At 44.1% G+C, this 15,315-nt stretch overlaps 1 protein-coding gene across 1 annotated transcript in view; it reads right to left on the bottom strand.

Moving 5' to 3' along the window:
• The window catches only part of LOC310799460 (sodium- and chloride-dependent taurine transporter-like), a 106,415-nt gene that overhangs the window by 35,651 nt on the left and 55,449 nt on the right, over positions 1–15,315 (bottom strand). Inside the window, exons 5-9 of the mRNA XM_083662049.1 lie at positions 14,299–14,444; positions 11,907–12,039; positions 6,923–7,057; positions 2,235–2,338; positions 2,002–2,126 (exon numbers count right to left, since the gene is read on the bottom strand). Coding sequence (XP_083518175.1) covers positions 2,002–2,126; positions 2,235–2,338; positions 6,923–7,057; positions 11,907–12,039; positions 14,299–14,444 — 643 coding nt within the window. The remainder of the gene's footprint in view (positions 1–2,001; positions 2,127–2,234; positions 2,339–6,922; positions 7,058–11,906; positions 12,040–14,298; positions 14,445–15,315) is intronic.

Below are 15,315 nucleotides of genomic sequence, written 5' to 3'. Positions count from 1 at the left end.
CACTCTCATGAGCATGAAGGATTTTGTCAAAACACACCAGCCTGATGTGGCCATCAGTAAAACAGAATACTGTATATAACTGGGCTAAACATTTTCAACCAGTCCCATGTTTTCCATGGAGTTTTGTGATTTAGTTACAGTTTATTTGGCGGTGTACCCTGCCAGATAACAAAGGGGTCCTGCCAAATAGTCTTCACCAATACAATATACATCTGAGGTGACATGACACAAAATGCTCCAATTATATTATAACTAATATGTGCCAGAACTGAGACAACCAATGACCTGAAGCAAAACATGTGCATCACATGGAACTGTGTTTAATAATATACAGGTTCAATATGTCACTGCTGTACAAATAGATAGGAACCACAACAGCGGTGGAGGTCTAACAAGTAGATAAGACCTCATGTTGACCCAAGAAGCACTGATGGCTTTAACAGTACATGCACCTTGTGTTTGGTGTGATGCTGTGTGTATAGAGTACTGCAGGAATGAGTCAGGAAGACCAGGATGTTAGCACTGCCGGTCCTCTCCTCTCAAACTCAATGGGATTTTTGTATGGAGCTTTTGGTTAAATGTCTGAAATAAGGTTGGTAGTTGACAGCAGAAGTGGCGGACTTTCTGTTCAGCAAGATAATCTTCACAAATGAGGACCACTTTTTGATTTTTGAAGCGTAAATGTGATTTTTAAAAATCGTTATTTTCAGAAAACGCTTCAAAAGTCATAAAATTAGATATATAATATAGAAGATTATCTTGCTGAACACAAAGTTCACCGTTTCATAAACTTTAGTTAAGCACAGACCTTATTTTAGGCATTCAACCCAAATCCCCATGCAAAAATCCCATTGACTTCTTGAAGAGGGAACAAAGAAGTGCATGACTTCTACATCATCCCTGTGGTCCTCTATAGCTCCATAAGTTCAGCTAAACATCATCCCTGTGGTCCTCTGTAGCTCCACAAGTTCAGCTAAACATCATCCCTGTGGTCCTCTATAGCTCCACAAGTTCAGCTAAACATCATCCCTGTGGTCCTCTGTAGCTCTACAAGTTCAGCTAAACTTCATCCCTGTGGTCCTCTGTAGCTCCACAAGTTCAGCTAAACTTCATCCCTGTGGTCCTCTGTAGCTCCACAAGTTCAGCTAAACTTCATCCCTGTGGTCCTCTGTAGCTCCACAAGTTCAGCTAAACTTCATCCCTGTGGTCCTCTGTAGCTCCACAAGTTCAGCTAAACTTAATCCCTGTGGTCCTCTGTAGCTCCACAAGTTCAGCTAAACTTCATCCCTGTGGTCCTCTGTAGCTCCACAAGTTCAGCTAAACATCATCCCTGTGGTCCTCTGTAGCTCCACAAGTTCAGCTAAACATCATCCCTGTGGTCCTCTGTAGCTCCACAAGTTCAGCTAAACTTCATCCCTGTGGTCCTCTGTAGCTCCACAAGTTCAGCTAAACATCATCCCTGTGGTCCTCTGTAGCTCCACAAGTTCAGCTAAACTTCATCCCTGTGGTCCTCTGTAGCTCCACAAGTTCAGCTAAACTGGCTCTGGCTGTAAATTCTGGCTTGACTTTTCACCTCTCTATCTCTCTAATCCTTGTTGTTCAAAGAAAAAAGCATTTTCTCCGTCTCTCGCTGTGCAATCTCGATCCATCCAGCCTGCCTTGCTCGTAAAATGCGCTAGCAAACTAAGCAAATCTGTTCTCTCTGAACGGTCTCACTTCATATTCTACTTTTGTCAAGGAGTGTTTGATTGCGGAAACTTCCATATTTCGATGCCATCTTTTTATGAATCAATCGGGGAATCCATTTAGTTGCAAATCAGAAATCAATTCTAAAAACCAATTGGGCCGATTGTCGTTTGGATTTCGTTCCTTTACTCGTTCCATACAATTATTGCTCGTTCAAACTCTTGCTGTTTTTCGTTGCAGTTACTGTTGTTGCATTTGTTAACCAGGAAGGAAGCAGCGCCCACCATCGCTGCGGCCTTTGCAGACCCGTCGTACCTGACTCTGCCACATCGGCAATGTCCACCCCTTGCTCTTGTGCCATGAAGCCCAGGACGGAAAATATTGCGAAGCCAGACACAAAACTGGTCCCACTGTTGAGGGCTCCCAGCAGCATACAGTCCCTATGTCACACATACGTCATGGGGAGGAAGTGTTAATGAACACACAACGTTACAACCCGCCCCGCTCTCCCCTACCGCTACGCCCCTCCCCGGACACCGAGGCCTCACCTGTAGCAGTTGTATTTGTACTTGTTGTAGCTCCCCAGGGACGTCATGGCGCCCAAGCAGATGGCGTAGGAGAAGAAGATCTGAGTGCCGGCGTCGATCCACACCTGCCCAGTTGGCGGGGGGGAAAGTGGGGACAAACATGCTGAGGCCTACTGGTGACGGGGAGCAGGGGGAAACGTGCAACACATAGAGAGAGGCTTGGGGAGGATGGGGTCATGTGTAACAGAGAGATACTAGGGAAGGCAGGGTTTGTTAGCCTGGTAAACCATCGGGTTGCGTGAACTCACATTCTGTTTCGTTCTGCATTTCCGTCTGACCTCCAGCCCTGGGCGGGTGTTCACTAGCCAATCAGAGACTTTGACATTGTAACCGGCCAATCAGGAACGCCGCTGGCCAAACAGTAATGACTGCCTCCATAGCTCTCCAACTCGAGCAGTAACATCAATGTTCGTGGAGTTTAAACAGCCTGGTCATTCCACCTCCACCGCAATGACACAAATGTCTGATTGTTGGTTCAACTCTATTGATAGCTCAAGTCTTCTTGGTACTGTATTGCTTGATTTTAGCGCCGCTTTCGATGTGAACGACCACGATATTTTAATTTCTAAACTTATTTGTTATGGTTTTAAACCCTCTGCAATTGTGTGGCTTAGGAGTTATCTGTCTGCCAGGTCACAGAGAGCCTATTTTAATGGTGCTTTTTCGAACAGTAGGGTCCAATGCGAGGTCCCTCAAGAGACCTGCCTTGGACCTCTGGTATTTTTATTTTCACAAAACGACATGCCTTATGCATTTAGTACGGCTAATCTGACAATGTATGTCGATGATTCAACTCTTTATTTTGAGGCCATACATGCGCAGAGCTCAACCAGGTTCTGTTTGCAGAGCTTAACATTTTATACAACTGGATCAAGGCAAATAAACTCATACTCATTATATATATGTGTATAATTTTTGGTTCTAATCATAAATTGTCACACAATCCTAAACTGACTTTACTGATAGAGGGTCAAGCTATACGTCAAGTAAAAACTGAAGCTTCTTGGACTTTGCCTTGACAGTTCATTGTCGTGGTCCGAGCACATCAACAGGGTGGTTGCTAAAATGGGTAGAGCAGTTGCCATTACTAGTGTGCATCATTTGTTACACCATTATTACTGAGCCAAATTGTTTGTTCATTAGTTCTGTGTCATTTGGTTTATTGCTCTGTGGTATGGTCATCTGCGTCTAAAGGTCTACAAGGGTAGTTACAAGTAGCACAAAACAAGGCAGCTAGGCTGGTGCTGGGGTGCTCCTCTAGGTCCAGCGTAGCTGACATGCATATACGTCTTACATGGCTTAAGGTCCTTACACACCGAGCACGTTTTTTTCGTGCGATTAATTCGCACGTCAATAATATTTTCCGAACCTATATCAGTCAATGCAACCATGCATACCGACGGCGAAGTTTCGCGGAGCGTCATTGCGGTGTTTATTTTTTCGAACCACGTTCGATTTTTCAGAAATTCGCTTCCAATGTGTACACATCTGTGGCTGTGATTGACAGGTGGGTCAAAACTCGCATCGCAATTTCGTGCCGTATATTCGCATCGCTCTTGATGTGTAAGGACCTTTAGTGTTGAGAAAAGGCTAAAGAGTTATTCAAACTCAAACTCCTACATTTATTTTCAACAACATAATTTATAGTTCAAGTATTCACACACACTCCACCAGATGGGCGAGTGGTGGCCAGATGACTTTACCCAGACCAACTACATGAAGAAAATATCTATATCATATACAGTACAGGTCCATAGCCACTTGGAATTGTCTACCATCCAATATTTGTTCCATCAAACGGAGGGTTGGTTTTAAAAAGATGCTCAGATCCTATCTACACACACACACACACACACACACACACACACACACACACACACACACACACACACACAATGATGTTGTCACATCACTTTTACTTCTATGTTTGTTTTCTAAAGTTCAGAGTTAGATTTTGCTTTTTATTCTTTCTCCTGTTCTTTTCCTTTGTGTATTAGTATTTTAATTATTGTGTTGTGTAATGCGTGTATTGTTCTTGGACTCCAGGAAGACTAGCTGTCGTCTAGGCGGCAGCTAATGGGGATCTTCTTAATAAACAAACAAATAAACAAACAGCCGCAGTTATTGCAGAAATAGACTCAATAACAATTAAACAAGAACAGCATTATGCAACAGCAGAGTTTCTTGGCGGAAAATACGCTATTTTGCCGTTCTTCCGAGTGGATTTGGATTTGACTGGATCCAACCCTGATTGGCTGAAGGACTGGATACTTCCATTACTGAAATGACTGTGCACAGCGCTGAGTCCAGACAGATCCACACAACGGAACAGAATGTGAGTTCATGGATCCGAATGGTTTTAACCAGGCTAAGGGTTTGTGTAACAAAGAGAAACTAGGGGAGAATGGGGTTTCACTAGCAGAGATACACGAGGGGAGAATAGGCCCGTGCAGCAACCATTTTGAGGTGGCAAAGCAGGAAGTACAGCAGGTGTAACCAATAACATTAATGAGGGCTCTGGCACTGGAACACCTATATGGAATGGAACCATCAGTAATGGAATTGGTTACTCTTGTTTTACTTCCTGCTTTACCACCTAAAAACAGTTGCTGTGAAAAGGTTCAATGGGGTTTGTGTGTTAACTTAACTGGACTGGTCATGTGACATGGGTAACAAGTACGCAACCGTGAAATCAAATCACACAAATCAAGATAAAAGGTAGTTTTTTGGAAGAAAAGAAAAATCTAAATAAATGTTTTTCGCTTAGCAAACTAAGCTTGTTCAGGTCAGACCAAGCTTGTTCACTAACTTTCATGGCAATTTTCTCTGAATGTTGCTTTTAGGATTACGAACATTCAAATAAGCATATTATCTTCTACAAGTATTTTCAGATGTCAATGTGTGACACATCATTTGAAAGCTTACAATCTGTACTTTCATAATCAGTCAAAAGAAAAACTTAATAATTACCTTGGCCTACTTGTTACCCAAAACAACAGTCCCTGCCACAGTGCCACATGTCGTCGCTGTCGGGGCAGGACCTCAAATATATATATATTTTTTCCACATTTTTACATTTGTCATGAATCAATGCCACTGGTCACCCTTCACGTCTCTGTGGGTTTTACTAAATGTAACCAATGGAAAAGCATTCAAATGATCTTGCTCCCACCACTGGAGCTTCAGCGGCGCGTGCTCGTGCGCTCCAGAGGGGAGGCGGCCATGTAGAGAGTGCCTCCAACTGATAACATAAACAACATCATTTGAGCTTATTTAAGTAAGATATTAATAATGGAATCTGACTATAATGAAGACATGTGCCAACTTTGACGACGTGGTGTTCAGTATTTTAACACGTTAACTGCCAGCGACGTATGCATACGTCAAGCAGAATCCAACCGTTAACTGCCAGCGACGTATGGATACGTCAAAAAAATCGTTTTTTTTTTTTTGACGGTGGATCGTTGATCTGGTCCTTTTGCATCTTCTATTATACTGTTAGAGCCGCCGGGCGTGTGCAATCCATTCCGCCGACCCACTGAGTGGCGACGGTGCTCAGACTATTGAGTGTTGTTTGGCCAGAAACGCACGCATTCCAGCTGAGCTCAACCGAGGACCCAGAAGCGAACGAGCCTCATTCTCATACTGTAGGCGAAAACCTTTCACACGGGCGCACGGCGGTGGGGGCTTCCACAGGTGGACTGGGTGGAAAGCACACTTTGAAGCGCGCAGCATAAGCCTAGAGTCACACAAGGCTTCGTCAAAGCTCTCAACCGAAAATCCAAGAACGGATTAAGCCACATCCACGCTCGCCGACGAGGGACCGCCAGAGAGAGGCTGCTGCTCACTGCTCAGACAGGCAGGAGAGACTGTGACTGACAAACACGGAGACACGCCCACGGAGGGAGGAGTTGTAAGGGGAGGGGGTGCGGGTGCTGCTATGGAGGAAATTACTGTTCAGAACTATATTGTTTATGTCTGATGTCTCACTGATGCCAAAAATAAATGGTTAAAGTGACTGTTTGATATTGAATTTCACAAAACTGCGATTATCTCAGCTTTTTGTCTCAGACGCTGAAACCATGCTGTACTCAACGGCTAATATCTACATAACTACTAACTCTACAAACTAACTCTTTTAGACAGAGAAAGCACACATTCTATTAGTACTTTTGTGAACTTTGTGTTGACAAACTCCAAGCAGAAAATTATCCTTGGCTCTTGTAAAATGAGCCAGAATCCTCAAAAAAACCCTCTGGCAAAAGCTACCTACAGTAAAAAAAAAAAGGCTGGCAGTGAATGTGTTAAGAGCACACAGGTTTTTTTTACTTCCTGAAAAGTTGCTGTTTTGGAGATTCGAGTTTTCGCCCTGACAGCGACGATATGGTCTTATGATATTACTGTATATGCCCAATGTCATATTGTCAGAATCCCTTGCGGCACTGCTGCATATTAGGAAAACGTGGGAATATAAGATGTTTTATTTTTTATTTTAAATGCATGTATCTAATTTGGGGAAAATATGACCTTAGTTCATTATTCAACTCTAAAATATAGAAGACAAGGTGCAATCATCTACTTGTGAAACAGTCTCTTCCTATGCGGCCAGATGGCAGACTTTTCCATCGGGCAGTAGCGGGGTGACCTACCTCAGGGTCCTTGAGGCGAGCCAGGTCGGGGTACAGGTAGAACTTGATCCCCGCGGTGGCTCCCGGCAGCGTCACGCCACGCACCAACAGAACGATGAGCATGACGAAGGGGAATGTGGCTGTGATGTAAACCACCTGAGGGGGGCGACAGAGAGAGAGGACAAGCGTCAGGGTTCATTTGCAGTAACTAGCATGTACATGGTATGCTAGATGTGTTGTAGCGGATGGAAAGCCCATAATCTTTTCGTTTTTGAACGCTGCATTACTGTATGTAATAAAATGTCAAAATGTATTACATTTTCACTTTCAATATGTAATAACACTGCATTATGTAATAAAAACCCCTGAACGCAATATGTAATAAAGTATGCCGCATTTTGTAATCAAATGTATTACATTGCGGTGGTTATTACAAAATGCAGTTGTACTTTTTTCTTGGTGAAAATGTAATAAACAGCGCATTATGTAATAGAATGACAAAATGCAATTGTGTCATTAATAACAGCTGCCTCACTCTCTCTGTATCTGTCTCTCTCTCTGTATCTGTATCTCACTCTCTCTGTATCTGTCTCTCTCTCTGTATCTGTATCTCACTCTCTCTGTATCTGACTCTCTCTCTGTATCTGTATCTCTCTCTCTCTGTATCTGTCTCTCTCTCTGTATCTGTATCTCTCTCTGTATCTGTATCTGACTCTCTCTCTGTATCTGTATCTCACTCTCTCTGTATCTGTCTCTCTCTCTGTATCTGTATCTCACTCTCTCTGTATCTGTCTCTCTCTCTGTATCTGTATCTCACTCTCTCTGTATCTGACTCTCTCTCTGTATCTGTATCTCTCTCTCTCTGTATCTGTCTCTCTCTCTGTATCTGTATCTCTCTCTGTATCTGTATCTGACTCTCTCTCTGTATCTGTATCTCACTCTCTCTGTATCTGTCTCTCTCTCTGTATCTGTATCTCACTCTCTCTGTATCTGTCTCTCTCTCTGTATCTGTATCTCACTCTCTCTGTATCTGACTCTCTCTCTGTATCTGTATCTCACTCTCTCTGTATCTGTCTCTCTCTCTGTATCTGTATCTCACTCTCTCTGTATCTGACTCTCTCTCTGTATCTGTATCTCACTCTCTCTGTATCTGTATCTCTCTCTGTATCTGTCTCTCTCTCTCTCTCTGTGTATCTGTCTCTCTCTCTGTATCTGTCTCTCTCTCTCTCTCTCTCATAACAGCTGCCTCACTCTCTCTGTATCTGTCTCTGTCTCTCTCTCTCATAACAGCTGCCTCACTCTCTCTGTATCTGTCTCTCTCTCTCTCTCTCTCTCATAACAGCTGCCTCACTCTCTCTGTATCTGTCTCTCTCTCTCATAACAGCTGCCTCACTCTCTCTGTATCTGTCTCTGTCTCTCTCTCTCATAACAGCTGCCTCACTCTCTCTGTATCTGTCTCTGTCTCTCTCTCTCATAACAGCTGCCTCACTCTCTCTGTATCTGTCTCTGTCTCTCTCTCTCATAACAGCTGCCTCACTCTCTCTGTATCTGTCTCTGTCTCTCTCTCTCATAACAGCTGCCTCACTCTCTCTGTATCTGTCTCTGTCTCTCTCTCTCATAACAGCTGCCTCACTCTCTCTGTATCTGTCTCTCTCTCTCTGTATCTGTCTCTCTCTCATAACAGCTGCCTCACTCTCTCTGTATCTGTCTCTGTCTCTCTCTCTCATAACAGCTGCCTCACTCTCTCTGTATCTGTCTCTCTCTCTCTGTATCTCTCTCTCTCTCATAACAGCTGCCTCACTCTCTCTGTATCTGTCTCTCTCTCTCTCTCTCTCATAACAGCTGCCTCACTCTCTCTGTATCTGTCTCTGTCTCTCTCTCTCATAACAGCTGCCTCACTCTCTCTGTATCTGTCTCTCTCTCTCTCATAACAGCTGCCTCACTCTCTCTGTATCTGTCTCTGTCTCTCTCTCTCATAACAGCTGCCTCACTCTCTCTGTATCTGTCTCTGTCTCTCTCTCTCTCATAACAGCTGCCTCACTCTCTCTGTATCTGTCTCTGTCTCTCTCTCTCATAACAGCTGCCTCACTCTCTCTGTATCTGTCTCTGTCTCTCTGTATCTGTCTCTGTCTCTCTCTCTCTCATAACAGCTGCCTCACTCTCTCTGTATCTGTCTCTCTCTCTCTCATAACAGCTGCCTCACTCTCTCTGTATCTGTCTCTCTCTCTCTCTCTCTGTATCTGTCTCTCTCTCATAACAGCTGCCTCACTCTCTCTGTATCTGTCTCTCTCTCTCTCTCATAACAGCTGCCTCACTCTCTCTGTATCTGTCTCTGTCTCTCTCTCTCATAACAGCTGCCTCACTCTCTCTGTATCTGTCTCTGTCTCTCTCTCTCATAACAGCTGCCTCACTCTCTCTGTATCTGTATTCTCTCTCTCTCTCCCACTGTCTTGGGGTGTTTGAACATGTTTGTAAAAACTAAAACTAAGATCCCTGGAACTCATGCGGAAAGAGATTTGTTGTTGTGAGTTAGTATATTGAATTGAACAGAGTGCACGAGATGGAACACAGAGAATTGGATATTTGCCTACAATGTTCATGTGGAGATAACAGTGGTGAGAGGGAATGCTATGATTACAACAGTCTATTCTGGGATCATTTCCAGGGAATTCTACTGAAATTAAACTGAACCCTGTTTATATCTTTTACAAAGATCCCTGGCAGTCCCCAGACCCCCGTTTAAGAAACTCTAGTTTTGGGTAATGAGCCATTAAAGATAGAATGACCTGACGAGCAAATGGTGAGATTTGTGTAGCTGTGAAGTTCTGTTCACGTCACGTCACGTCACGTGACAGCCTGTGGACAGTGGAGGTTCACATCCACTTAGGCTGAGAATGTAACGATCCCATGTGTGGTGTACAACAAATAGAATGCCTCATAACATAAAGCCACCCAAATGTTTTGCATGTAGCTCCCATGGGTCCTGAGCAGTGTTGGACTTGGAAGTTACTTGGGAAGTGTAATTACAGTAGTTACTTATTACTGATTACTCCTTTCAAAAGTAATACAATACTTTACTTATTACTTGCCCACTGAGCACAAACCGGGATTTGAACATTGATTTCTAGTTGAAAATTCTCTGAACGTCTAAGACCTAATTTCACCCTCTTTTCAACCGGCTAAAATGCGGTTACAGTTTTTTGACACGTTGATTCAACGTGTCAAAAAACATAATTTGGTTAATCATATTGATCATTCGTTAGTTGTAGCTTGAACGAGAGACAATGTTATTGATAGTGTGTGAATTGGCATTTCTCCAATTTATTGTGTAACAGAGTTGAAATCTGGTCTACACAAACCTATTTTTGCTGGCTATGTGCAGCCAGCAAAAAGCTTCCAGGACTCAACTATGGTTAATACTTTAGCCGCTAAAGTATTAACCATATGTTGAGTATTAGCCGTATGTTGCCCATGTATGCTTTAGCACAATACTATACACACACACACACACACACACACACACACACACCGAGGTCAATATGAGCATTGGAGAGCAGCAAGCACACTTGGCCTTGTAGGAGTGACAGATTTCCAGCCTTCCAGCCAGAGAGCATCAATCAACCCAGAGCAATCAATGAACAGAGTTCAGGCTGTAAACGAGGCATCTGGGATTGATTGAGCCGCCTGTGGTCTCGGGGGAGCTGTTGATGTTGTTGTTCTTGTTGTTGGACACGGTCTGGCTGCTGAGCCCAGACAGTGGCCTTTTATGGCCATAGCTACTGTGGAATAACCTGACGCTACCAGATGGTTTGTTTTCACATAGCCATCTGGTAACATTTTAAAGGACAGGCAGGCACTTAAAAAAAACTACCTGGCAGGTGATTGGATGAACCATGTGTCCATCACGTCTATTGCGGGCTTGATCTCGCTGGCGTCACACCTAAAGCCCGCCCCTAGCTGCCTCATAGGACACTGATTGGTTTGAATCTGGTGGTTCAGATAGTTTGGAGCCTGGCAAGATGGATTTGTTGTGTGATTGTTATCTCATGATCTTACATGAATCCAGCTGCCTCACAAGTCCTGGAGTACTACTGTATACAGCAGAGGTGGTACCAATCATTGTTTTGCAAGTCCCAAGTCAAGTTCCAAGACCTACTGGAAAATCCTGCCTTTGTCCATGATCGGCCGTATAAACTCAGTTAAGATGGTTTCACTTCCCAATTCAACTTCCAACTCCTCCATTGTCAACTCTCCCTTGCCAGCCATGCTATTTGCTAAGTTAGAGAAACCTGGGACCTTAGACAATTTAAATTTAAGTTTTGTCATGAAAAACTCTTGTCAGAATTTTAAACCAAGTTAGGGGTGTTTTGAGTCTACCAGATGTTTCTGTCCACACGCCAATTTGTTTCAATCACTCTTTTTTGGCTCCATGGCTAGACAAAAGCTACCATGCCTGGAGTGAGAAGGGGCTAGTTTCCATCAAAGACCTATAGTATTTATTTCATGTTTCACTCTGCTTAGCCTCAAGGTTTTAGTGAACATTGGCAATTCTGCGAAGTTTTCGAAAGCCCTCACGGCCATGTTTCAGACAGTAAAACAGCTGATGAGCTGAACGTTTCAGACAGTAAAACAGCTGTTGAGCTGAACGTTTCAGACAGTAAAACAGCTGATGAGCTGAACATTTCAGACAGTAGAACAGCTGATGAGCTGAACATTTCAGACAGTCAAACAGCTGTTGAGCTGAACGGAGTACGAGTTACTTTGTGGACAAAGACATCAATGAATAAGAAGATTCACATTCACACTACCCGGATGCCCTATTGGGGTAATGTCAAAATCACATGAGGTCCCCAGCTTAATGCACTAACACACACACACACACACACACACACACACACACACACACACACACACACACACACACACACACACACACACACACACACACACCTAACACACACACACACACACACCTACACACACACACACACACACACACACACACCTTGCCGGTGGACTTGACTCCCTTCCAGATGCAGAAGAAGCAGATGACCCAGACGGCCAGCAGACACAGAGCCAGGTCCCATTTGATCGGCCCGATGTCATCTATCCCGCTGGATATGCCCAGCACATTGTGTCTGCAAGGCAACACACAGCTGTTAGAGTGTGTGTGTGTGTGTGTGTGTGTCTGCAAGGCAACACACAGGCTGTGTGTGTGTGTGTGTGTGTGTGTCTGCAAGGCAACACACAGCTGTTAGTGTGTGTGTGTGTGTGTGTGTGTGTGTGTGTGTGTGTGTGTGTGTGTCTGCAAGGCAACACACAGGCTGTTAGTGTGTGCTACGTCCTGCTGGTGAAGCTCCCCGCTGTCAGATGACAAAAAGCGCCTGGCAACTGTATTGTACATCTGTCAAGGAAACATGTTGCTAGTTTATTTTTATTTTGTGTCGAAAAGGCAGGGTAAACACAGGTGCAAGCAAAACACTAATGAGGTTTTCCAAATTCCAATCACGGAAGTTGGAAACCCTCATTAGTGTTTTGCTTGCACGTGTGTTTACCCTGCGTTTTCGACACAAAATGGCCCCCGTGAGAAGGGTCTATTGGGGGAGTTTTGGTCACTACATAATTGCACTTGTGTTATTCCATAGCCTTTACTACATTCTCATTTCTGTAGAAAATACATGCAAAAGAGAAATGTGGTGTGTCCAAACTTTTGACTCGTCGTGTTTAATCCTTTCATGGTGGGAGAATGTCATCTTCACATTGCATTTCAGAGTGTGCTCATTTTGGAATTAACTGTACCTCGTCTACGAGTACGATGTGTATCTGGATGTACCTCGTCTACGAGTATGATGTGTATCTGGATGCACCTTGTCTACGAGTACGATGTGTTTCTGGATGCACCTTGTCTACGAGTACGATGTGTTTCTGGATGCACCTTGTCTACGAGTACGATGTGTTTCTGGATGCACCTTGTCTACGAGTACGATGTGTTTCTGGATGCACCTTGTCTACGAGTACGATGTGTATCTGGATGTACCTCGTCTACGAGTACGATGTGTTTCTGGATGCACCTTGTCTACGAGTACGATGTGTATCTGGATGCACCTCGTCTACGAGTACGATGTGTTTCTGGATGCACCTCGTCTACGAGTACGATGTGTTTCTGGATGTACCTTGTCTACGAGTACGATGTGTTTCTGGATGTACCTTGTCTACGAGTACGATGTGTTTCTGGATGTACCTTGTCTACGAGTACGATGTGTTTCTGGATGTACCTTGTCTACGAGTACGATGTGTTTCTGGATGCACCTTGTCTACGAGTACGATGTGTTTCTGGATGCACCTTGTCTACGAGTACGATGTGTTTCTGGATGTACCTTGTCTACGAGTACGATGTGTTTCTGGATGTACCTTGTCTACGAGTACGATGTGTTTCTGGATGTACCTTGTCTACGAGTACGATGTGTTTCTGGATGCACCTTGTCTACGAGTACGATGTGTTTCTGGATGTACCTTGTCTACGAGTACGATGTGTTTCTGGATGTACCTTGTCTACGAGTACGATGTGTTTCTGGATGTACCTTGTCTACGAGTACGATGTGTTTCTGGATGTACCTTGTCTACGAGTACGATGTGTTTCTGGATGTACCTTGTCTACGAGTACGATGTGTTTCTGGATGCACCTTGTCTACGAGTACGATGTGTTTCTGGATGTACCTTGTCTACGAGTACGATGTGTTTCTGGATGCACCTTGTCTACGAGTACGATGTGTTTCTGGATGTACCTTGTCTACGAGTACGATGTGTTTCTGGATGTACCTTGTCTACGAGTACGATGTGTTTCTGGATGCACCTTGTCTACGAGTACGATGTGTTTCTGGATGTACCTTGTCTACGAGTACGATGTGTTTCTGGATGTACCTTGTCTACGAGTACGATGTGTTTCTGGATGCACCTTGTCTACGAGTACGATGTGTTTCTGGATGTACCTTGTCTACGAGTACGATGTGTTTCTGGATGTACCTTGTCTACGAGTACGATGTGTTTCTGGATGCACCTCGTCTACGAGTACGATGTGTTTCTGGATGTACCTTGTCTACGAGTACGATGTGTTTCTGGATGTACCTTGTCTACGAGTACGATGTGTTTCTGGATGTACCTTGTCTACGAGTACGATGTGTTTCTGGATGCACCTTGTCTACGAGTACGATGTGTTTCTGGATGTACCTTGTCTATGAGTACGATGTGTTTCTGGATGTACCTTGTCTACGAGTACGATGTGTTTCTGGATGTACCTTGTCTACGAGTACGATGTGTTTCTGGATGCACCTTGTCTACGAGTACGATGTGTTTCTGGATGCATGCGTGATAGATGGATGTATTAGTGTGTGACTCACTCCCAGAACTCGGTGACGGGAGACGTGAAGTTGGTGACGTTGGCAGCCAGCCAGAGGCTCTTGTTCTTGCGGACGGTGTCCTCCACGCAGCGCGGTGTGTTCCAGGGCTGGTTACACTTAGCCCAGGGCAGCTCCGGCTGGAAACACTACACACACACACACACACCCCATTAAAGCCCCATTATGGGTTTTTTTTTGGGGGGGAAGGGGGGGGAAGCCCCCCAGTTACAGATTCTAATATGCTACACTTCCCCGTTTATACCTTTCAGCAGTGTTTATAGTTCGCTGAAAAAATAGCTCCAAATATCACTAAATGTTGTCTCGACTTGTTTTAGTGAGAGAAGTGGCGCCGCTAATCAAGTTAGCAAGCAATGAACACATTTCACTTCTTGTACGTACTTCACAATAAAAGCATCCTGTTAGTTTGTCAGTGGAAAACTTTTAATCTGAAGGAGCTGCAGGAGGAGGACATTAAGTATCCGCACGTAAATCCACCAGTCTCACAGCAACCTTAACACATCTTATATGGCACATAGCGAGCTTTAGTGGTCCTAGCATTTTATATGGCACATAGTGAGCTTTAGTGGTCCTAGCATCTTCTAAGGCCCATAGTGAGCTTTAGTGGTCCTAGCATCTTATATGGCACATAGTGAGCTTTAGTGGTCCTAGCATTTTATATGGCACATAGTGAGCTTTAGTGGTCCTAGCATCTTCTAAGGTCCATAGTGAGCTTTAGTGGTCCTAGCATCTTATATGGCACATAGTGAGCTTTAGTGGTCCTAGCATTTTATATGGCACATAGTGAGCTTTAGTGGTCCTAGCATCTTCTAAGGCCCATAGTGAGCTTTAGTGGTCCTAGCATCTTCTAAGGCCCATAGCGAGCTTTAGTGGTCCTAGCATTTTATATGGCACATAGTGAGCTTTAGTGGTCCTAGCATCTTATATGGCACATAGCGAGCTTTAGTGGTCCTAGCATCTTATATGGCACATAGCGAGCTTTAGTGGTCCTAGCATTTT

The sequence above is a fragment of the Poromitra crassiceps genome, assembly GCF_964638095.1.
Source record: "Poromitra crassiceps genome assembly, chromosome: 27".
In the NCBI taxonomy this organism is placed as follows: domain Eukaryota; kingdom Metazoa; phylum Chordata; class Actinopteri; order Beryciformes; family Melamphaidae; genus Poromitra; species Poromitra crassiceps.
The sequence above is the reverse complement of the archived record's forward strand: the minus strand, read 5'-3'. Positions and strand labels throughout refer to the sequence as shown.